Source organism: Typopeltis vanoorti, chromosome 20, assembly GCF_054136105.1.
Source record: "Typopeltis vanoorti isolate ZY-2024b chromosome 20, IOZ_Tvanoo_1.0, whole genome shotgun sequence".
In the NCBI taxonomy this organism is placed as follows: Eukaryota; Metazoa; Arthropoda; class Arachnida; order Uropygi; family Thelyphonidae; genus Typopeltis; species Typopeltis vanoorti.
This window is the reverse complement of record NC_143568.1, coordinates 26,116,805-26,143,145: the sequence shown is the minus strand read 5'-3', so window position 1 is coordinate 26,143,145 and position 26,341 is coordinate 26,116,805. Positions and strand designations below refer to the sequence as shown.

At 36.8% G+C, this 26,341-nt stretch overlaps 1 protein-coding gene across 1 annotated transcript in view; it reads left to right on the top strand.

The window, feature by feature from the left end:
• The window catches only part of LOC150095293 (uncharacterized), a 590,931-nt gene that overhangs the window by 470,731 nt on the left and 93,859 nt on the right, over positions 1–26,341 (top strand). The window contains exons 25-26 of the mRNA XM_090410639.1: positions 3,209–3,324; positions 20,897–21,025. Coding sequence (XP_090266765.1) covers positions 3,209–3,324; positions 20,897–21,025 — 245 coding nt within the window. The remainder of the gene's footprint in view (positions 1–3,208; positions 3,325–20,896; positions 21,026–26,341) is intronic.

Genomic DNA, 26,341 nt, shown 5'->3' with positions numbered 1-26,341 from the left:
AATTTTATTATTATTATTTTTATTATTACCACCCCAAGACCTCATGGAGTCAAAGACTCATCTGGGAGGTTCTTTTATCACACACACACAGCTCATCATACCATGTTTTAAACACATTCAAACTCTTTGCAGACACCACATTCTCAAGCAAGACATTCCAATCATTCACAACTCTGCACGAAAAAAACCTGCCTCTCACTCCCCTACTCACACCCTCTTTATTCCAGGGATGACCTCTGGTTCTCCCCTGATCTCCCACTATTCTCTGTAAAACTTCTCCAGCATTGATCCTATAACAACCCCTTACCAACTTGTAGGTCTCTATCATATCTCCCCTCTTCCTCCTGTCCACCAGACTCTGCAAATTACATCTTCTCAATCTTTCCTCATACTCGACATTCCAGAGGTCAGAAACTACCTTAGTCAGTCTCCTTTGGACCCTTTCCAACATCTCTTCATCCTTCTGAAAACCCGGTAACCAAATCTGAGCACAATAGTCCATGTGTGGCCTAATCAAAGCCTTATACAATGGAACAAGAATCTCCCTACTTCTACATGTTAGTGTCCTCCTCATCATTCCCAGAAGCCTTTGTGTTCTCTTCACAATTTTGGTGATGTGTCAACTAAATTTTAGATCCTTATCCATTATCATCCCCAGATCTCTTATTTCCTCTAACTCCAACAATATATTCTCACCAAGCATAAATTTTGCATCCCATCTTTGTCTTCCAAATTTTAAAACCTTACATTTTGCAACATTGAACTCACCCAACCATTTCCGTACCCAATCACTCAATCTATTCAAGCCTTCCTGTAAGGCCACAACATCTTCGCTATACTTCATGGTTTGTCCCAACTCTGCATCATCTGCAAACAACTGAATATCTCCATCCAAATCTTCACCTATATCATTAATATACAAGTTAAACAGTAATGGCTCCAAAACAGACCCCTGAGGCACTCCACTAGTGACTTTCCTTTTCCTGGATATCGCTCCCCCATACACAACTTGTTGATACCTATCAGATAGCCAGTCTCCAATCTAATGCACCAATCTAATATCCAACCCCATCTGCTCTAGTTTAACTGTCAACCTATCATGTGGTACTCTATCAAAAGTCTTTGCAAAATCCAAGTATATTACTGTGTATCCTTTTCCTCTGTCCAAGGAAGCAGTCACTTTATTGTGATAAGTAAGTAGATTACTAAAACATGACCTCCCTTTAGCAAATCCCTGCTGTCCATCAAAGATAATACTATTGTTATCAACCCAACTCTGGATCCTAGTTCTCACAAGCTTCTTCAACAACTTAACCACAACACCTGACACACAGATAGGCTTATAGTTTGATGCTCGAGTTCAATCACCTCGTTTATGACGTGGCACAATCTTGCCCTCCTTCCACTCCTTAGGAACGTGATTGAGTGCAAGACTCATATTAAAAAAATATGTCAAAAATATGTAAATATGTAAAAAAATTTTGTCTGCTGAAAATCTGAACCTCATTAATAAGGTCCATACAGAGACATGGTCAATTGCTTGCTGAACTTGAGTTTCTATTACACTCATGTTATGAGAAAGATAAATCATGAAGTCATCAACATATGGAGCATTGCTAACTGCAGGAGAAAGCTGTTCAGCGATTGAGTTAACTTTGATAGCAAAATGTGTCACACTAAAGACAGCCTTAATGAACACCCTGTTCTTGATAATATGGCTGAGAGGGTACTTCCTACTCTGACTTGGAAAGCTTGCCTGGGCAGAAAGTCTTTAATGAATACAGGATGGTATTTGCTGAGACCTAGGTTATAGAGGTCTTTTAGTATGCCATAATCTGTAGGCTGTATCATAATCTTTTACCATATCAAAGAACACTGAAACCAGATGTTCATGCTTTAGAAATGCATCTCTTATACAAGTTTCTACACAGGCCAAATGGTCCAAAGGTGAACTGTGTCTATAAAAGCCATATTGCATACTGGAGGGAAAATTGTTGCTTTCTAAATATGAGATAAATGTGGAATTAACTATTTCTGTAAAAAGACTATAGTTAATAATTATTTAGGTTAATAATTATTTGCTTGTATTGGGTCCTTTCCTGGTTTTGGGATAGCAATGATAACTGATTGTCAGATTCATTGCAGAATATGAATGAGTAGGACATGGAAAAAGGCATTTAGTCTATTATTCAAAAGAGACAAGTCATTATTGTCAAGGATTTGCTCAATGATATAACCTCATCCATTTGTGTTGTCATCCCGACAGAGTGTTGGGCCCATTTAAGTTACCCATAAGATTTGGAGCCAGGCAGTGTCAATATAGCTTTCATTATCAAGGTTGATTTCATTTAACTCAGCATTTTGTGGTAAATAAATTGAACATACTTTAATAGGAAATCCCATGATTAGGCAGATTGCTATTGCTTCCAAAGCAGTGTTAAGTTGGATATTCTGGAAACACTGAAGATAATCCATAGATGACTGACTTTGGAATTTTACTTATACAGAGAAGTTGTGGAAATGCAAATTACAGAATTTATTGTAGAGGTGAAAAAAAAGAGATAATATCATAATGACTTTCAAGTTGATGAGGTGATATTACTGAATTAATACAAAAGGGATTATACATAATGTAATATCCCTGGAAATTGTAAAAGGTGTGGTGTACAGGAGAGCGAGGTGTGATATGTGATATGTAAATTTGCTGAAATGTGCTATGAACATAGCTAACTCTCTCTGTTCACTTTGGTTTCCTGACAAAAACAGCAGGGACTTTGTTTAACCAGGTGATGTCCCAGCTGGCATGAAATGTCATCGTGTTGTACCATCATATGCATTTGTGGTTTAAGCCAATCGAGAGTACAATTTAGTCAGCTTAGTCCCAAATTGCCTGCACATCCTCTTTTGTCAATACCCAGTAGATACCTACTAACAGAGCACACCACGTGAGGGTGAGATTGGACATTAGGTTAGAAGCCTCAGTCAGTTCTCCACATTCCTGAAAGGCAATGTGAGGTCTCCTCCGTTATTTTACTTTGATCCTTAATTGACCCCTGTGCAATATATGTTCAAATATATTCATTATTTGTGCATAAATATGAAATATAATTTTCATGCTTGTTTTAAAAAATGTATTACTGTTTGTTATTGATTTTTTTTATTAAATTATTGCTAATTATATGAAAAAAAAAGAAATTATTTTTCTTAGGAATGGGCCTTGCTTTTGTTGCATATCCTGAGGCCTTAGGGAAAATACCTTTCGTGCCACAGCTTTGGTCTGTCCTCTTCTTCTTAATGCTCTTTACCTTAGGAATTGGGAGTTCTGTAAGTGAATATAAAAATAGGAATTTACTGATTTCTGAAATGAATATCAATTACTAATTTTAATTTGTCATTAATTACATTGAACCAATAAACTGAAATTTTATTTTTTTATTTTATTTTTTCCTTATTAAGACACGTTTTTAATAAGATCAATTGTACTTGAGTTCAAATGTATGCTTAAAAATTTTATAGTGTATTGTATTGTATAGTGTAATAATCATTTTGTTATAAAGGCTTGAATCTTGCAAATTTAAATGTATCTTAAAAGTTTAAAAAAAAAAAATTTTTTTTACAGATAATATCATTTTTATTGATGTTTATCTTACCAGAAACTAAAACTCTCCAGAAACTCTCTCTCTCATGCAGATGTACCACTGTTACATCACCTAAAGATAAAGCTAACTTCTTGGCATTGTCCCTGCATAGATGAACAAGGCAGGAACAATGCCAAGGCACATTGTCATAAATGACTGAGGCAACCCTTAGTCATCTATGGCAGAAACCTTACCAGAAACAAACTCCAGAAACTCTCTCTCATTCACATGCACCACTGTTACATCACCTAGAGATAAAGCTAAGTTCCTGGCATTACTCCTGTGTAGATGACCAAGGCTTGGTTATCTATGGCAAAAACCCTACCAGAAACTGTGCACCTTATGACTCCTGTGATTTTTTGGCAAAAAAGGTATTGGAAATATGCTAAGCAAATTAGATACTGAAAAGTTTTCTGTTCCTGAAGATATCTCTTCAGTTATAGTCAAAAATTGGACTACAGACCTAACACTTGTCCTATATTACCTCTACAATCTTCTATGTGCTGGAACCTATTCCAATACATGGAAGTAGCATATATTCAGCCAAATTCAAAAAGAGAAATAAGTCTTCCATCCAACTACAAACCAGTTGCCAGCACCTCTGTCCTTCCCATAATAACAGAGAAAATCATTAACAGTCAACTACTCCTCCACTACCTAGAGGCCTATCATTGACCACCAGTATGGATCCTGAAAATCTAGATCCATGAAATGGATTGGCAAAATGTGCTGCAGCTCTTGACATTATCAGGGCTCATGATCATGTTTAGCATAAAGCCTCCTAAGCAAATTGCCATCCTTTAGTGTACCTGCCACCCTCAGTAATTAGATAGCCAACTCTCTCTCTCTCTCTCTCACGGGTCATTCGCTGCATGTCATGGTGGATGGTTCCCTCTCTTCTAGCTTTTTCACCATTACAGTGATTCAGAGCTTTGTTCTATTACCTATTTTCTTTCTCTTATATATGCTACATATATAAATGATCTATTCTCAATCATCACCAATCCTATCTACAGCTTTGCTGATGATAGTACATTCCATTTATCTATAGTACCTTCTGTTCATCTACTCATTCAGCAAATCATTCAGTACTCAGACATCCCAAGCTTCAAGACTATCTGCAACTAGTGTGCTTAAACACTGATCTCAATACTTCACTTCAATGTGGTGAAGATAACATGGTAACCAGCCCGGTTGGCCCAGTAGTTACATATCTGTTGTCAAACTATCTCCTCCCCACCTCACTCTCTCTCTCTCTCTCTCTCTCTCTCTCTCTCTCTCTCTCTCTCTCTCTCTCACACACACACACACACACACACACACACACACACATTGGAGGCTTGAAGTGGTTTGAAAAAGTTCCATGTTTGATCTCTAGACTATATAAAAGCAGCTTCTAGACTATATAAAAAAAACAAGATAATATAGTATATATAAAACTAATAAAAATAGAAAAAAATTTCTTTTTCCCACAGTATTAAGTTACTGTAGATTAATGTAAAATTTTCATGGATGAAAAAAACAGGATGACAGATCTCTCCTTGCACTGACATTTACCTCCAGTCTCACCTGGCATAATTACATCATATTAGTAACTTCTTCAGTCTCTAGAAAACTAGGCATTCTTTTCTGCTCTGAATGCTATTTTTCACTATCTAACTTACTAACTCGAAACCTCAAATCTACCCATCCTTTGAATACTACAGGAAAACCTTGCTTAACGCGAATTCAATATGCGCGATAATCAATTAGTACTCTCATATTTATAAATTTAGGGACACAAAAACACACGTGTTGAACAGATTATTTTATTAATTACTAATAAAATAAAACTTGATGTTTCGACCCCTGTATCGAGGTCATCATCAGAAGAATACAAGTGTATAAGGAACCAAGCTACATGCTCATGCCCTGTATACTGGTAAACTAAATCTACGTAGTTAATTAATCCTTTTTTCCTAGCCTGACCTCTAGTGGAAAAAAAAAAATTAAATAATAAAAAAAAGATAAATAAATAAAATAAATAAATACAACTACAGTAAACTGCTAAAGTCCTCATGTATTAATATTCTTCTGGATTTGTACGGTTCTGATTGTTATAATATGATTTCTTTCAGTTGCTGTTGAATGTTACAAACACTTCGCCAGGTTGTATTCTTGTAGTGGGATTTTTCTATGGCTAGTTTAGGTTGTTATACCGGTTGTAGATAGGTCCTCCACATTCTTGAAATGGTTAGGCCATCGTTTTTGTTAACATTTGGGTTGTGTTTGAGCATTTCACATGACTCTTTAAATTTTCTCTCAAACCAAGTTTTGGTGCGGGGTAGGGACTTGATATTTTTCCAATCAGTTCGGTGGTATGTTTGGAGTGCATGGTCAGAAAGGCCAGTTTTTCCAAAATGGAGATATTTAATGTGTCGTTTGTGTTCGCCTTGTCTGATTGGGATAGTTCACCCTGTTTCTCCTATGTATGGTATGTTACATGTGCATTATATTTTGTATATCCCCCCCCTGGGTGGGCTAAGTGTGGAAGGGGATCTTTAGAAGAACTGAGTAGGTGTCTTAACTTATTTGGGGGTTTAAAGGTGGTTTTAATGTTGTATTTGTGTAGTGTTCTGTCTATTTTTTCAGAAATGCTTCTAACATAAGGAATAGCAATAGCATTCCTGAGATCATTTTTGTTCTTACTGGTATCTTTATGGAGGATCTTGTGAATAGTCTTTTTACTGTATCCATTTTTTATAAATGTTTGGTTGATGATCTTGTATTTTTGGTTTAGAGCCTGTTCATTAGAACAAATAGTTAGAGCTCTGTGTTTAAGGATGCTTATGACACCTAGTTTTTGTGTTGGGTGGTGGTAAGAATTTTTGTGTATGTATTGGCCTGTGTGTGTGTAGGTTTGCGGTAAACTGAGAAGGAGAGACAGCCAGAGGGAAGAGTGACAAGTGCGTCTAGGAAAGGAAGAGAGTTGTTTTTTTCCATTTCAATGGTGAATTGGATATGTTTGTGTTGTTTGTTTAGATGGCTAAGGAATATATTTAGAGCTTCGCGGCCATGGGCCCAAATGGCAAAAATATCGTCGATGTATCTGAGCCAAATTTTGGGCTTTAGACATGCTGTCTGTAGAGCACGTTGCTCAAAGTCTTCCATATAAAAAGTTAGCTATTGAGGGGGGGGGGTGAGCCCATGGCTGTACATTCTTTTTGGAGGTAAAAATGGTTTTCCCACATGAAATATCTGGAGCGGAGTACGCGGGCAAAGTGAGCAATGATGTCGTGTGGAAATATGTTCCATAGGAGCAAGATAGTGTCATTGATTGGGACATTGGTGAAAAGGGAAGTTATGTCAAAGCTGACTAATAAATCTTGGTCATTGAGTGTAATGTTTTTAATTTTATTAATGAAATGTTGTGTATTTTTTATGTAGGAAGGGGACTGACCTACCAATTCCTTGAATCTGGCCACTAATTTTTTGGCTAAATGATAATTTGGGCTGTCAATTCCTTCTACAATCGGATGTAGTGGCATGCCTGGTTTGTGTATTTTTGGCAGGCCATAAATTCTGGGCGCAAGGGCATAATGAGGTATTAATTTTTTTGTTGTTTCTTCGGGCCATGTGTGGACGGATTTGATTAATTCAGTTGTTTTCTTTTTGTTATGTTTTGTGGGATTGTAGTTTACCATTTGGTAGGTGTTGTGGTCCAATATCAAATGGTTCATTTTTTCAATGTATGTCGTATGGTCTAAAAGGACAGTGGCATATCCTTTATCTGCTTTCGTGATTATAATGTCTTGGTTATTTTTTAAGGATTTAAGGGCTAGATTTTTGGTTTTGTTTAAGTTGGTGCTTAGTTTTTTGTTTGAATTTGGTATACACGATGTTTCCTTCCGTATTTTATCAGCCAAAATGGTGGGGAGGGATCTTAAATCTCTCTCTCTCGATATGATACACGATATCAAGTTTGTTCACTGACCTCGGAGCAATGGCGTAGTTCAAACCTTTCTTTAGCAGCGAGAGTTGAGATTGTGGTTTGATTGGTTGAAAACCAAGCAGTGGTCCGATGGTGGTTGATTGCTCCTAACTTCGTTTGTGGGCAATTTGCTCCTTATGATGTCGGTTTGTGATTGGCCAATTCTTGATGGTCTTGTGCTTTTCTGTTGTTGTAGGGCTTGAAATTTCATTACTAATTTTTCTTTGTTTTTCAGTAATAAGTGCTTGGCCGAGTCATCTGTGATCTTGTCTAAGATCTCCCAAATTTCTGGAATAACCTAGTCGGATAGCTCTAATTTAAGTTGTAGAACTTTGGCTTGGGTGGATGCTAGATTATTTTTACGTGCCTCGTGGATTTGTTCTCGTAACAATGCTTTTTCCAACCGGGCATAAATACGGAGCGCTTTGACTCCGTATTTTTACACAAAAATAACATACACAAAAAAAAACATACACAAAAATTCTGATCACCACCCAACACAAAAACATAAGCACTCTTAAACACAGAGTTCTAATAAACAGGCTCTAAACCAGGAATACAAGATAATCAACCAAACATTTATAAAAAATGGATACAGTAAAAAGACTATTCACATGATCCTCCATAAAGATACTAGTTTAGTTTAATGCAGTTGGGTATTACGTTGCTGTCTCTACATCATTTCAAAAAGGCTAGTCGATTTGTTAACAAGGAAACACGTATCTTTAGCTTACCATAGAGGCTGCACTGCTTGTGGGTCACATCTCCATTGATTATGATGATTCTTTCTTTTAAGGTTACATGGTGATATCAGCATTCATATTTGTAAATTTGACATATCTGAGCCAAAATTTGGCTCAGATACATCGACGATATTTTCCATTTGGCCCCATGGCAGCGAAGCTCTAAATACATTCCTTAGGCACCTAAACAAACAACACAAACATATCTAATTCACCATTGAAATGGAAAAAAAAAACAACTCTCTTCCTTTCCTAGACACACTTGTCACACGTCTTCCCTCTGGCTGTCTCTCCTTCTCAGTTTACCGCAAACCTACACACACAGGTCAATACATACACAAAAATTCTGACCACCACCCAACACAAAAACTAGGTGTCATAAGCACCCTTAAACACAGAGTTCTAATAAACAGGCTCTAAACCAGGAATACAAGATAATCAACCAAACATTTATAAAAAATGGATACAGTAAAAAGACTATTCACATGATCCTCCATAAAGATACCAGTAAGAACAAAAATGATCTCAGGAATGCTATTGCTATTCCTTATGTTAGAAGCATTTCTGAAAAAATAGACAGAACACTACACAAATACAACATTAAAACCACCTTTAAACCCCCAAATAAGTTAAGACACCTACTCAGTTCTTCTAAAGATCCCCTTCCACACTTAGCCCACCCAGGGGGGGGGGTATACAAAATATAATGCACATGTAACATACCATACATAGGGGAAACAGGGTGAACTATCCCAATCAGACAAGACGAACACAAATGACACATTAAATATCTCCATTTTGGAAAAACCGGCCTTTCTGACCATGCACTCCAAACATACCACAGAATTGATTGGAAAAATACCAAGTCCTTACACCACACCAAAACCTGGTTTGAGAGAAAATTTAAAGAGTCATGTGAAATGCTCAAACACAACCCAAATGTCTACAAAAATGATAGCCTAACCATTTCAAGAATGTGGAGGACCTATCTACAACCTGAAAGCCATAGAAAAATATCACTACAGGAAGACAACCTGGTGAAGTGTTTGTAACATTCAACAGCAACTGAAAGAAATCATATTATAACAATCAGAAATGTACAAATCCAGAAGAATATTAATACATGAGGACTTTAGCAGTTTATTGTAGTTGTATTTATTTATTTTATTTATTTATCTTTTTTTTATTATTATTATTTTTTTTCCCACTAGAGGTCAGGCTAGGGAAAGGGATTAATTAACTACGTAGATTTAGTTTACCGGTATACAGGGCATGAGCATGTAGCTTGATTCCTTATACACTTGTATTCTTCTGATGATGACCTCGATACAGGGGTCGAAACGTCAAGTTTTATTTTATTAGTAATTAATAAAATAATCTGTTCAACATATGTGTTTTTGTGTCCCTAAATTTATAAATATGAATGCTGATCACCGTGTAACCTGAAAAGAAAGAATCAATTAATACAGTTGAATGAAATAATACTATTTCCCACTTTAAGCGAGTGATTAATCAGTTAACATGATTTTTTTATGGTATGTGAAATTTTATGTGCGATATTTTTGTCGCCAATCTGCAGCAAGTGGAAAAGCTGCAAGTCATTAAGAGACATGAAAGTGGTGCTAATAATACAATGCTTGTGCGAGACCTGGGATACAGCGCATATGCAGTTTTGGCTATATTAAATAAGAGCAAAGAATATAAAGAACAAGGAAAAGTTGCTACTGCTTCTTGAAGCATGCAGATCACCTGAAATAGAAGCCATTTAATGATCGTTCACTCTGGATTGAGAATTATAACCAAAAAAGAATACCTCGTAGTATAGGAAATATTCAGGCAAAAGCTCTCAATATTTTTATCTCATTGAAAGAGACCAAATTTCAAGAGGAATGAAAGCTTTACTGTGAGTTTAGGATGGTTTGACTTTTTTAAGAATTGAACTGGACTGCATAACCTAAGAATAACTGAGGAATCTGCTAGTGCAAATAATGATTCAAACATCTTTACTTAAATTAATTTTCGTAAAAAAAGTAGCTCGATCAAATGTTTAGATATTAAATAAAAATTGAAGCAATTGATTTTTATTAGCTTTGATGATTTTAGTCTCTAATATAGCTTCTACTGTAATTTTTTTTTTCAAATTTACACTAACTGATGGATGAATTATAATTATTCCTATTGTTTATTGTATTCACTTAATGCAATTCATCACTTAGTGTGTATTAACTGATGGATTAATTAATCGCATTAAGTGAAATATTCTGTATTTGCATATTTTGCTGGCCTGGTTGGCCGAGTGGTTAGCATATTCGCTCTACAGCCAGCAGGCTGTGGGTTCGAATCCCGCCGTGGGTTTGGATGTTTGTGATTGTCTTAAAAAATATTAGTGGTGGTGGTCAGCAGTAAATGGCATTGGTGTAGATGTTGAAAGTAGTTGTGGTTCGTCGTAGTTGGTGGATTGATTGGGAAGACTGAGAATTGTGGAGTGGGTGCCTTCCCTTGATGAGTCTTTTGACTCCCCAGAGATGTCAATAATAATAATAATAATGTTTGAGGTGGTGCACATTTAACTTCCCTAAAAAAAAAATTCATGTTCTTTCTGATAGATTGGCTCATAGATAATCCCTACCTCACAGATTTACTTCAGCCTTGAATCCCATAGTGAAAAAAAAAGTGAATCTCATAGATTCACTTTTTTTTAGCTCTGTATCTTCATTTCTGCAGGTAATTCTGTGGTTAGTTTTTACTGAAGTTGCAACCATTATTCATCCACTTTCTGTTGGGCCTACTCAATACCTTTTCAGTACAGTTACATACATACTTTCTGTTCTCTGGAATAGCCTTCCTTATCAAGTGTCTCTAAACACTACTACAACCTCCAATTCTTCAAGAAAAATGTCAGTAAATTCCTTCTTTCTCAACAGTCACTAATACCTCACACAGGGCACTGATGTGCTCTAGGTTGTTCTACCTGTCATATATAGGGTCAATTTAAAAAGAGAAAAGACAATGTCTGGAATGGCAGTAATTGAATTCCAGCATTACAAATACTGTTTTTCCTGGTGCTAGTTTTGCAGGCTTGATATAACCTGATGAAAGCTTTAACTGTGCATATCACTGACTGCATCCATGTTTATAAAAACAAAGTCTAAATGAGAATGAAAAAAAAAATGTATTTTTAAGGAAAGTATTTTTGTTGTCTTTTCAGCAAGTTTTCAAGCAGTAATACATGATATTTCATTTCATCACATAATTATAAGTAGGATAAAAATGAATATCTCATTTTTATCCTACATAAAAATAACAGCATGTAAGAAAGTTTTAAAAATAATTAAAGTTGAGCAGCTTTTACAGGCAAACTGTACTCAACTTTACAAAATATTATTGAAGAAAAAATGAAAAAGTTCGAATGCAATAACCAAACCTTGAAGTCTCAGTGGCAAACTCTGAACAAAACATTGATGGATTCAGCTAGGGTAGCATGTGGTGAAAACTATCTGCAGGGATAGAAAAATGAGAACACCATGATGGACACAAGAAGTAAAAGAAGCAGTTCTGTAAAAGAAGAGATTATCAAAAACAAATGAATTGGCAAATGTCCTAAAAGAATACAGACAAAAATATAAGAGAACTAAGCTGTGTGTAAAAGTAGTTAAACAAAAGTCAGAGGAAAACTTCAATAAGAACATAGAAGATAAATAAAGGAAAGGTAGAAAATGTCCTCTCAAGGCTATTGAAAAGTTTAGAAATGAAGGAATAAATATGTAAAAGAATCAACAATGACAAAGGTGACTGAAAACTAAAGGTATCCTAGATCCCTGCAGTAATTACTTTGAAAGACTGTTAAATGAAACACATAGTGACAGAACAGTAGTAGAAAATGTTCAAGAGAAATGCAAACAGTATATATTATTATTATTATTATTTCAGGCAACTCCAAGGAGACAACAGACTCATCGAGGGAGGCCCTAACATCCTGTCAAGAACAACTATTCGACATTCACACAGTATCTATCATACCTTGCCTTGAACTCATTCACGGTCATAGCACCCACAGCAGACTCTGGCAGCTTATTCCACTCATTCACCACTCTCCAAGTAAAAAACCTAGCTCTAACACCCTTGTTAACCACATTCTTGCCCATCTTCCATGCATGGCCCCTAGTCCTCCCACCACCACCACCAGCCCTATTTTCAAAAATATCTTCTGGATTAATCTTATAGAAACCCTTCAGTAATTTGAATGTCTCAATCATATCACCCCTTTTCTGCCTATCGACCAATTTTTGCAACTCACAAATCTTCAAGCTATTCTCATAAGGTTCATTCCACAGACATGCTATCATCTTGGTCACTCATCTCTGGATTCTCTCCACTTCCTCCCCATCACGAAGAAACCCTGGCAGCCATAACTGGGTACAGTAGTCCAGATGGGATCTTATCAAGGCTAGATACAGAGGAACAATAACTTGTTTGTCCCTGCATGTTAAAGTATTTTTCAGAAGCCAAGTGATTTGATGAGCTGATTTAGCCACTTTTGCAATGTGCCTCCTAAACTTCAACTCCCTATCCACCAACACGCCCAAATCCCTGGCCTCATCAATCTCCTGGAGTACGGTTCCACCAATGTGATATACTGCTGCTATTCTTTTCACCCCAAAATGCATAACCTTACACTTTGCCACATTAAATTGACATCCATTTTTCTTAGCCCAGTCCTGCAAACTATCCAAATCATCCTGTAAAATTTTGACATCCTGTGCACTCACAATTGCTCTACCCAACTTTGCATCATCAGCAAACAAGTGAACACTTCCTCTCAGATCCTTTCCTATATCATTGATGAACAAATTGAAAAATCTTAGTGGTCCAAGAACTGCGGCACACCACTAGTCACAAGCTGTCTTTTGGACTCAACTCCTGAATAAACCACTCTCTGGTATCTCTCCATCAACCACCCTCCTATCCATCTCACCAACCCTATATCCATCCCCATCTGCTCCAGTTTACTGATTAGGGTTCCATGTGGTATCCTGTCAAAGGCCTTGGCAAGGTCCAGTAGAATCACTGTAAACCCATTACCCTTATCCAGTTCAGCCGTCACTGTGTTATAAAACGTGAGCAAGTTACTGAGACATGATCTACCCTTCACAAAACCATGTTGTCCCCCATACAATATCCCATTTTCATCTATCCAATCCTGTATTTTTTTCTTGACTAATTTCTCTAAGACCTTGACAACGATTCCTGATATGCTAATCGGTCGGAAATTTACAACAGCAGTCTTGGAACCACCTTTATGCAGTGGAACTATTTTCCCCTCTTTCCACCCCCTGGGGACTATCCCAGACCCGAGATTCAAATTAAACAAAATGGTCAAGGGTACTGACAGTTCTTTAACCGCTTCTCGTACGACATGAGCTGGTATACCATCCAATCCCACAGATGTATTGACATTGAGGTTATGCAATAGACTACTCACCTCCACTTCATTCACCACATTTCCCTCATTTCCGCAATGTCACCACCTGGATGATATATTCTTGCAAAGTGCTCACTCAGTAACTCAACTATATCAACTGATTCAGTTACCTCCCTACCATCGGCATTCTTTAAAATCATTCTGCCATATACATTTTTCCTTTTACTTGCAACATATCGAAAAACCTGTTTAGGATTCTCTTTAGCCTGCATGGCCAATGTTCTTTCGTAATCCTTTTTTGCTTTTCTTACCACACTTGTTACCCTTTTGGCCTGCGCTTTATACCGTTCATGTGCCTGCCGGTCACCTTTCTCCTTAAATTCCCTCCATAATTGTTTCTTTTTTTGCAGCTCAAGCTTAATGGTGTTATTCATCCATTTAACCCCTACTTTATTTATTATTCGGACTCTAGGTATACAGTCAGCCATTGCTTCATACAAACACTTCTTAACTGCCTCCCATGCACTATCAACTTCCAGTCCTTGCAGTTGTACATGCCATGGCACTGAACCAATCAAACTCCTAAGCTTGTCATACTTTCCAGCCCGATAATTCCACAAGTACCCTGTCTTAATTACATGTGGAATTATTGGGTATATATCAATACTTGATGTGGAAAACACCTTAAAAAAAAAGAAATGTGGAAAAGCAGCTCGCATAGATGATATTCAACCAGAAATGCTCAAATATGGTGGTATAAAAGTTTTGCACAGATTTACTAGTAAGCTTTGATATTGCTTCACTTTTCACAAATTTCCACAAATTTAAACCCTAGATTTTTTATAATCTAATTTTTCATCAGTATATCTAGACTTCTTAAAGTTTTGTTGTGAATTCTGGATATTTTAGCAGGAATGAAAAACTATCAACAAATCGAAGGTATTGAGAAAGGTTCTCAAATATCTCTTATTCTTACTAACTTCTATCCAAAAACTTAATCCAAAACCTTCAATACAGATGATATCCTTGTTGTTTGGAATAATAATCGTGTGAACAATTAGATGTCTTCTTACAAAAAAATCAGTAACCTTCATCACAGAAACAATTTCACTATGGAACTTGAATCAAATGGCACTTTATTTTTTCCTGTGTTCTTATAAAAAGAGAATTGGATGGCTCCTTATCAACATATGCAAACCTTCTATTTCGGGTCATTATGTCCATCAGACTTCAGCTCACCATTCCTCACGAAAATATGGCAATATTAAATGTCTTCTTTCCAGACCTCATATTATTATCTGTTCTTCATCTGATCTACTTCAGAAAGAAATTTCTACAATTAAAGAAACTGCCGTTCTCAACAGTTCATGTGCCTGAACTGTTGAGAACGGCAACAATCCACACACACACACACGCACGCACGCACACACACATTATACATTTCAGGAATACTCTAATGGAATTTAAAACAGCTAAATTCCCATTATGTGCGATATTTTGTTGTATAGCATGTCATGTTATGTTTCTATTTAATTTTGTCACTGGTCCATTTATTCCCTTCTGGCATGCTACATGTTATTTCCTTTTAATGCCTGCTGACCAATTATCAGTCTGTTGGCAAGAAACGTTTGCTCATTTTACTCTCTAATTTATCAAAGTACACTGCAATTGAATTTTGGAGAGGAACTATATAAATAAATGCCTCTTCTAATACGAGTCTGACAAGTTCTCACTCTCTATCATAGATGGCAACACTATCAGCAAGATTTTTTTTTTCTTCTCAGTTGGTATACATCTGTCATAAGCATCCATGTGAAATTGCAGGTCATTCTATCAAGTAGTTTGTTTTATACAGCTGTCTGAAGTAAAAGTGTTGTCTGTATCCCTTGAAATGGATAAAATTGAGTATCATGTGGCATAAAATTCTTTGTAAACGAAGGTTTAACACCAAAAAAAAATTCATTCGAAGTTCATAAAAGTTTATGGGCACTCCTCTCCTTCATTTTTGACAATTAAGAAATGAGCTGCCAAATTTAAACATGGCCGTACCAGCCTTGATGATGATCCACGTGAAGGATGTCCAAAAAAGTGTAACAACACCAGAAATCATTGATCAAGTGCATGATATGGTATTGGATGACTGGCGAGTCAAAGTGCGTGAAATTACTGAGACTATAGGCATTTCAGAAGAATGTGTAGGATATGTTTTGTACAAAGAATTGCAAATGAAAAAGCTTTGAGCAAGATGGGTGCCATGCTTGCTCACAGCCAAAAACGCACTCGCATGAAAAAAATCTCTGAACAGTGCTTGGAGCATTTTAACAAGAATAAAACTGATTTTGTGCATCGATTTATTATTATGGATGAGACTTGGATTCACCATTACACACCAGAATCCAAACAGCAATCAAAACAGTGGACAGATGTTGGTTGTTCAACACCAAAGAAGACAAAATCAGTTCCATCAGCAGGATAGGTTGTGGCATCGGTGTTTTGGGATGCTAAAGGCATTTTATTTATTAATTATCTTGAAAAGGGTAAAACAATAACTGGGGAATATTATTTCGATCTTAACCAGGCTAGACGAAAATATTCGTAAGAAAAGACCTGGTTTGCAGAAGAAGAAAATCATCATGGATACCAGCCCATGTAAATATTGAAGGCAATGAGAGTGCAGACAGACTAGCCAAAGAAGCAAGATACTTACCTCATAAATTACACCCACTATCACTAACTGACTAACTCTGTCGTGAAAATAAGATTGATAAAAAAAACTATCAAGAAGAAGAAGGAAATCAGTGAAATTAATGAAAATAGAGAAATAATCACAATCGTCACCAGACTAAGGACAGAACATTTTAAAGGTGTGAAAATTCAGCCAGATGGTACTAGAAGCTATGAAATATGCAAGAACTGTCCAGGAGTCGAACTAACACCTATCCATATCTATTATTCTCCAACAATTGCCACAGCTCTACAGAAAATTGACTTATAACTGTATAGAAAAGCTCTACTCCATCAAAGTTCAACAGATTTCCAAAGCAGTTCTACAGGCCCACAGTCATATCTAGAAGCGCTTCGGTGGACTCAACAACAACACAAAATATAATAGACAATTTTCTCCTCATTTGAAATATCTGTAGAAGTATCTAGAAAAAGACTCACTAGTGGAGTCTTTGATTTCCTTAACTTTTTATTTATTAACATCAGAAGTAACTGACATAAATTCTTTACATCTCATATCATTCTGACTCTGTTCTACCACTAGGCCTATGAAGTTTTTGAAATAAGTAAGTGGTTTATTGAATTTAACTTTCTAATAGGCTGTATTAAAAAGATACTTCAGGTGTTCAAATATTTTAGAATTCACGGTTCCTTTCAAAGAAACTAGAAATGTTACTCGGGTGATTTCTGGCAAAGTCTATTTCACAGTATTTTTTTGTTGAAATTGAATGTCTCATGAAACCTAATTGTCTCCACTTTAAAGGAACTTGAAAATCTTTTATTAATCTAGAGATTCTGTCAGCAGTCCCAAGATAATTTTTGTACATTACAGAATGCAGCTTTGTTTCGTAATGTAATTTCTATTTTATTATTATTATTAGATTAATAAGATGAAGTTGCATTCTGTAATGTATAAAAATATCCTGTTTCTGCTGACAGAAACTCTAGATTATTAAATAATAATATTGTTATCGTTGTTGCTATTCATCTTCTTCTTATTATTATTAAAATTTTCTAATCTGTCTTACTTCGCCTTCCATTTCACAGAACTAAAAAGTTGAGTTTCTATTTATTTTCATTTATTGTCCGTAAAGAAGGGTGATTTTATATAAATTATCCATAAAAATAATTCAATAAAAAAGACAAATAACAAAGTTTACAGAAAATGGCCAACATTTTCTGTAATGGAGCCAGACTAACTCTTCACAGTCATGTCAATAATGCGATCTGGCCTCTGACTTATCTTTGCAAGATAATTGTATATATTTTTTTTAATTTAAATAACACTATTAAAAAGACTTTTCATCATATAAAATGTTCATGTAATAATTACACTAAATTAATTCATGTTTTAAATTGTGAAAATAACCTTACGCCACTACTACACCACAACTGCATACCTACTTAAGGATAAAGAGGGTGTTGGGAGAATTACAGTTTGCAGTGAAATAAATTAAAATCATTTTCTTAATTTTTTTTTAATTTTTTCATTTAATGGTGTCTCTGGTTTTTATAAAAATCTGACCTCCATGGAGTCAGAGACTCATCATGGGAGGTACACACTATGGCACACAGTGCTCATCCAACTGTGCCTTAAACTGATTCAATGTGTCTACATTCATAACAAAATCAGGCAATGCATTCCACTCATCAACCACTCTCAATGCAAAGAACCTACTCCTTTCTCCTCTACTCACACTCTTCTTATATAGTTTCCAGCGATAGCCTCTTGTTATATCCCCTCTCCCATACTATGAAAATCTCTATAACAACCACTGACTAGCTTATGTCTCAATCATATCTCCCCTTTCCTCCTATTCACAAGGCACTGCAACTTACATTTTCTCAATCTGTCCTCATACTCCACATTGCATAAACCACTGATCACCTTTGTGAATCTTCTCTGGACCCTTTCCAACATATTCTCATCACCATGAAAACCCGGTGACCAAATCTGTGCACAATAATCCATATGAGGCCTGATCAAGGCCTTATACACTGGCATCATAGCCTCTCTATTTCTGCATGTCAGGGTCCTCTGCATCCAATTATGCCATTATCAGATGTGATGTTTTCACAACTAGTGAAATTTCAGGTCCATGTCCACCATCACTCCTAGATCTCTCATCTCCTCTCCTTCCTTTAAAGTTTCCCCACAAAGTGTATACTTTGCATCCCATCATTGCTTACCAAATCTCAAAATCTTATACTTTGCAACATTGAACTGACCGTTCCACTTACCTGCTCATTCATGCATTCCATTCAAGTCCTCTTGTAAGGCCATAACATCTGCTTGATTCTGCTCTCCCCAGTTTTATATCATCTGTAAACAGCAGCATATCACTAGTTAAACCCATCCCCAATATCATTAACATACAAATTGAACAACAATGGTCACAAAACTGATCCCTGCGGCACACCACTAGTCATCTTTCTCTTCGGAATAGGATACTGCACCCAATATACAACTTTCTGATACCTATCCCACAGCCAGTCACTGATCCAGCTGAGAAGGCTGTTATCCATTCCCATCTGTTTCAATTCATTTAAGAGCTTGTTATGTGTGGCAGTCTATCAAAAGCCTTTACAAAATCTGAGTACACCACTGTGTATACATCTCCCCTGTCAAGGTATTTGTCACCTTGTTATAGTACATAAGTAAGTTAGTGAAACATGATCTCCTCTTAACAATCTCATGCTCCTTATCCATCCAAGCTCCCTCCGTTTCCTGTTCCTCTTGCATTCCTGTTCTCTCTTCATCTCTCACATTACTACTGTTTCCACTGCCAAGCACCTCTGTCTATTCAATACCACTTTCCTGATATTTCCCTTCATCTCTTTCTTCTGATCTCTTGCACGCATCACAAACCATATTTCTATACAGCAACACTTTCTCCAGTGCACTCACTCCAAAGCCATTTAAATGCAACCCATCACTTGCAAGTTATGCAAAATAACTTGCAAGTTATTTTGCGTAACTTGCAAGTGAGGTCAGATAGTGTATCATATAAAAAAACAGAATGCCATTAGTTACCAAAGCATGTATAATTATAGAATTGTAAATGACAAAATTTATCTGAACACCATATTTGAAATAACTATTTATTTCAAAATAAATCTGCAAACACAGAGTAAGCATAAATTTACAACAGAGGATGAGAGATAAATAGTTCCACCTGTTGTCAGAGATTGAGATTAGTTTATATTTCTGAAACAGCAGCAATGCATAACTTTGATGGTATCTTTGTGCAAGCTAGCTTTTGGCAGGGACATACAGTCCAAGAAGGAATTAAGTTATTAATTACATCTCCTAGTTGAAAATAATTTATTACACTCATTGGAGGTTGCTGTGAATGAATAACTTAATAGTGAATGGGGAAAAAAAAATTATGGAAAGAAAATAAGGCAATATATTTTGAACGTGTGTAGAATGAGGTTGAAAATTCAGTTGCCACTCGTCTCTGGTAACTCACCACATACATAGATACATACTAAACTCACCAATATGGTTTCATCAAAACCCTTCTCAACAGAGCCTCCAACCTCTGTTCTAACCAGGCTTCCCTTACAGCTGAATTCGACTTTTTTTTGCCAAACTTTCCTGTCCAATGGTTGCAATGCCAAAAATTGATCTACAAATTCTTTGTCGTTTCATGTATCAACACAACAGTGCACCCATCTGCAAAGTGATTTCTGCGCAGGAATGATTTGGTGAGTTTTGATGTTAAAGAAGTTGATGGCCTGCACAGAGCCCTAATATCAAGTCCATTGAACACTTATGGGATGAATTGAAATGTTGCAATTTTGAGCCAGGCCAAATTGTCTAATATCAGTGACCAACCTTGCTTATGCTGTTCTGGAAAAATGGAAGGAAATTAGCACAACAATGGAAAGCCTTCCCAAAGATTGAAGGCTGTTACAGCAGCAGTGGGTGGGTGGATCAACTCCACATTAATGCATTTCGTGTTAGAATGAGAGTTGAGATTGGCAGGCATCCAGATATTTTTGGTCAGATAGTGTATCGTATAAAATAACAGAGTGCCCATTAGTTACCAAAGCATGTTGAGTTATAGAATGCTAAATGACAAAATTTATCTGAATACCATATTGTCTGCAATTTTTGTTTCTTTAGCATTATTATTATATGATTTTTCTGACATTTGATTACCTTTATAACACTTCCTTTCCCTTCTATTTTGATTGTTTATTGCATCAATTTCAGTTTACGTTGATTAACTATGTTATATTTCCTCTTTCCTCTAAGTAATCCACTTGTATTTGAAGTCACGGCAAACGTAAATTATAGAAATACCAGTAGATATTATGAAAGGTGTAATTAGTCATAGCAATACTTATTGCTAATAGTCATTTGGTATTAATTGATGAAATCATATTTCAGATGGCTCAACTTGAAACAGTGCTAAGTGCACTTAGAGATAGGTTTCCAAAGTTCCGTCGCTATAAATGGTTAGTTGCACTTGTTGCTTGTATCATATATTGCCTGTTGGGCTTACCTCTTACAACAGATGTAAGTAAACTGATCTCTTGTTTAATTATATAATTTGCATGCTAAGCTTTCTATATTGTTCTATAAAAATGTTTAGTGTGATAATTCAGTTATTTCACAGACTATTAAATAGTTTTAATGGAATATGTGTACTAGACATATTTAAATAACTTTCGTGGCTTACACATTTAACAAAAATTATATAGAATTTTATTCAAAAACTCTAATATATTTCATCCATCATTACATGGACATCACCAGGGAGACAGATTGTTAACTACATTCAAAACATGAATCACAATAATGAGTCAATAATCGTGTATACTAGCTCACTTTTCAGCCTGAGCTGAAGTATATGATTACACTATTAGAGTTCAAAGGAACAATTGTATAAAGTTGTGTAGATAAAAAAAAAATGTAAATTATTATTAATTTAAAAACTTATGAAAAATTAATAGCGATTGCTTCCCAAAACTTAAAAATTGGAATGTAGTCTGATCTGTTGAGGTTCAGACAATTGTGTAACATTTCACATGTTTCAAAGAAAAGATTATCAAATTAGAATTTTCTTGAATGAAAAAGTTTGTCTGGTTGCAAAGAAGTCCCTTGTGTCAGTAGGGTGAGAAGCAAGGCCATACTCTCCAGATTCCATAAATGTAATATAGTCTTGATGTGCTTCGATTCTAATCAAGGCAGAATAGCCAGTCTGTCCAAAATAGCAAAGATGATATGAGCAAGGTACTTGATGAGACACCTCGTAAAAAAAGAGGTGGTAGTGTGTCCTTTGTAGAACGTAGGAAGGAAGATAGTTTCTGAGCTGATTTGAAGGAAGCATATATATTGAATTTATGAAGAATCTTTGCTGTTCGTTCAGAGGTTCCTTTAAGGTAGGGTATTGAAATTCTTTTCCCATTGGATTGTAGTCTGGTATATGGATGATAATTATCAATTATTTTTTAATGGTAGTTTTGTTGTATTGATTACACATCAGATTGCTTTTAATTTTATTCAGTTCATCTATCAAAAGGGAATCAGACGAACAGATGGTATGTAAAAGTTTTATTTGAATAATTTATTTAAATGGCTTACACATGCAATAAAAATTAAATAAAAGTTTATTTGAAAACTATAGTATATTTCTGTGGTTTTCGAATGAGACTTGATAATCTCCATCTTTTGTGATGAATGATGGTGGGAGGACAAGTGAATGTTTGTCATTAAAGCATGTGCAAGCATTTAAATATTACAGACTATTATACATTTATTTGTAAGTATATTCATTTATGATTAGGGAAATATATACAGATCCCCATGTAGCAGCTGGGGAATAAGAATAGCCCCACTGTAGCCCATGTATATCATACAAGGTGACTAAAATCGGTACCCAATGCCTGGGGGTTAGCTGGTTAACCCTATCTCTGGGGGTCATAAATACGGAGGCCTATTCCTCCAGAGGTTGGGATTGGGCTTGGGGCTGACGACTCCACCCTGAAAAAAAAACAAAACAACTTGTCATGAAATCTAAAGAAATAACTGCTAGATGGACTAAATGGCTACAAAATGGCAAATATATTGAGGATTTGAAAATTGGATCACGGAACATACTTTCTCTTTACTGATCTGGAGCTTTAAAAATGCTGCTGGAGCAATTGGATAAATACAGGATGCTTGTTACAGCTATACAAGAAATGAGATGGACAGGAGAGGGAATTATGGAAAAGAAAAATCATATTATTTTTTTATAGCTGCCAAAAGAAAGATTACATATTTAGAACAGGTTTCATTGTAAACAAGAGGATAAAACTTCTTATCATGGACTTCAGCACAAACTCTCCTCGAATGTGTAGGTTACAAATTAAGCAACAGTTTTTTAACTACAGTTGTATCAGTGTACATGCTCCAACTGAAGAAAAGAATGATGCTGAAAAAGAGTTGTTTTATAATGATTTAGATAAGATCTATGGGGAATGTCCGAAGACGGATGTACAAATTATTATAGGTGTTTTAAATGCCAAGATAGGCTAACAGGATACATACAGGCCAACCATTGGGTAATATAGTTAACATGATGAAACTAATGTTAATGGGACTAGCTGATTAACTTTGCTTCTGCAAGAAATATGGTTATTGGTAGTACAATGTTTAATCATAAAGATGTTCATAAAATGACCTGGAAGTCTCCTGATGGAGACACCTTTAACCTAATTGATCATCTTTTAATAGATTCAAGACACCTTTCCAATTTGATGGATGTTAGAACCTACAGAGGAACAAATATTGATTCTGATCACTATTTGATTATATCAAAGTTTAAAAGCAAAATCTCTAATGCAATGAAGATATATGGGGCCCATACTAGAAAGTTTATTAAGATTGGGATGTTCTTAGGGATGCCATAGTTACAACAGCAGACATAGTATTAGGAAAAGTCAGTAGAGTTAAGTATAACTATTGGTTTGATACAGAATGTGAATATGCATTAAAAAATGAGGCATATAAACAAATGCAGCAGAGGAACCACACTCGTAAAGCCATGGAGGAATATTGTTTGGCTAGAAAAGAAGAAAAAAGAGTGCATAAGAATAGAAAGAAGAACTACTACGAGGATGAATTTAAGGAATTGGAACATCTCAGAAGTATGAATGAAAGCAGATGTTTCTATCAAAAGTTAAAATGGTAGTCAAAAAGATTTCCAGCCTAGAACAACTTTATGTAGGGGTTAGGAGGGTATAATTTTGGGTGAGAATGAAATGATACTAGGAAGATGGGCAGAGCATTTCGATGACCTATTGAGTTCAAATATATCTGGTCAATTAGATGATATCGAAGAGCCAAGTTCTAGAAGTAGTTGAACCAGTACCAACAGATGCAGAAGTGGAGGCAGCTATAAAAAAAAACAAAAAAACTTAAGAACAATAAGGCCCCAGGAATGGATAGGCTACAAGCAGAATTAATTAAAAGTGCAGGTACAGAATATTTCAAGCAGCTGTGTCAACTTATCAACAAAATCTGGATTAATGAAACAATTCCAGACAAACGGAATCTGAGCATCATATGCCCCATCCATAAGAAAGGATATTAATGATATGTTCTAACTATAGAGGGATTAATTTTCTGTATGTTCTACTACATACATACATACATCTTCAAGGCCCACCTTTCCTAATTGGGTTGTGGGGGCAACAGCTGCAAGAGGAACTTCCAATGGTCACAATCCTCTGCCACCAAGCTCAGGTGTTCTGGTGGGATTCCCAAACGTCCATCCAAGGTTTTGGATATAATCTATCCAGCGAGTCCTTGGCCTTCCACGTGGTCTCCCACCCTCTGGTTTGGCAAAGAGGGCCTGCTGAGGGAGCCTCTCTCTTGTGGCATTCTGACCAGGTGCCCGTAACTGTGATCGCTCAACACGGAGAAGCAGTGGTTGAGTATTGAGGGCTTCCCGAATTGCAGAGCTTCTGACTCTGTCGAGTCTTGTCAGCCCCACAACCCCTCGAAGGAATCTAATTTCAGCCGCTTGGATTCGTGTTCGCATTCTTTCAGTCATTACTCAACTCTCGTGACCATAGGTGAGGATGGGGACATAGACTGTATTGAAGACAGCCAGTTTTGCCTTCTGACTTAACTCCTGCTTCAATACTACCGAACGGCCAAGCCCCCGCAATATTGAGCTTGCTAGTATCTAGCTCTACGTCCCACTTTCCATCATTCGTGAATATGGACCCAAGGTATTTAAACTTCTCCACCTGCCTCATTGGGACTCCACTTACATGTAGAGTGCACTGGGATGGTTGTCTTGAGACCACAAATGTTTCAGTTTTGGCCACACTGATCTTCATTCCAGCATCTGCACAAACAGCTACAAACCTATCCAGGGTCCGCTGGAGATCATCTGTGGAAGAGCTAAGCAGAACTAGGTCATCTACAAAAAGCAGACGTTCAATGCTACATCTTCCAATTCTGACACACTCACTGCCTCAACTGTGCCTATCAATCCAGTCCATAAATATTATGAAAAGGAGGAGTGACAGAACACACCCTTGGCGGAGGCCAACAGAGACTGTGAAAGGTTCAGACTTTGTGCTGTTTACCCTGACACAAAACTCTGGGCATTCATACAGGGACTTGATGGCAGCTAATAGTTGGCCATCCAATCCATACTCCTCTACTACTTGCCAAAGCTTATCCCGAGGAACCCGGTCATATGCCTTCTCCAAGTCCACAAAACATGTGTAGCATTCTTGGCATATTCCCAAGATTTCTCAAAGACTTGCCTTAAAGTGAAGATTTGGTCATTTGTGCTTCTACCAGGACAAAAGCCACATTGGAACTTTGACTCAACTATGTTCCTGCACCTTCTTTCCAAGCACCTAGCATATACTTTCCCAGGCAAGCTGAGCAGAGAGATGCCACAACAGTTGCTGTAATCTCTCTAGTCTTCCTTCTTGAAGACTGGTATTATTATGCCTGTCTGCCATTGCTTTGGTGTTCGTCCAGACATCCAAGCAGCCTGACACACTCAAGTCAGCCAGAGAACACCATCTCGATTTAAGGCTTTTAGCATTTCGGGCCAAATTTCATCATCGCCAGCAGCCTTGCCTGATTTTAGCTAATTTTATTGCTAAATGGGCATCTTCTGCTGTGAGACTAGTCATTGCCCCGATCTGCACCTCTTGGATGTCCATAACTGCTGGGCCACCCCGGTTAAGAAGGCTCTCAAAGTATTCCCTCCATCCGTGGAGGATATTCTTCTCTGTTGTTAAAAGTGCACCATCAGAGGCCTTAATTGCACTTGCTGTGCATGATTTCCTCCCTCGAAGGCGACAGATGGTCTGCCAGAATACTTTGTTTGCATTTGCATAGGATGAGTCTAATCTTTCTCCAAAGGATTCCCAAGCCTTCTGCTTTGCTGTCTTTACTGCCTCAGCAGCAGCTTTTCATGCCTCAGCATACCGCAAATGCATCTCAGGTGACATGACCCTAGGTAGGACGCCTTTTTTGTCCGGACAGTTTTTTGGACTTCTTGGTTTCACCAAGGTGTCCTTTTCTCACTGCCCATTGCCATGCTGAGCCGCTTTCTGCCACAGCACGAGAGTGCAGAGGCAGTGACAGCTGTTCTGAACAGCTTCCACTCCTCCTCAACATCTGCAGTATGCTTGGGAATCTCTTTGAACCTGGAGAAAATGCCATCTGCAAAATTTTTCCTCACAGCCTCATTTTCCAATGCCTCCCATTTCACGCGGTATAGCTGCTTAGGCCTACCAGCGTTGATGGTAGCATCTGGTTTCTGAAGCTGTAGAGTGCATACAACAAGGTGGTGGTCAGTTGACAGTTCTGCCC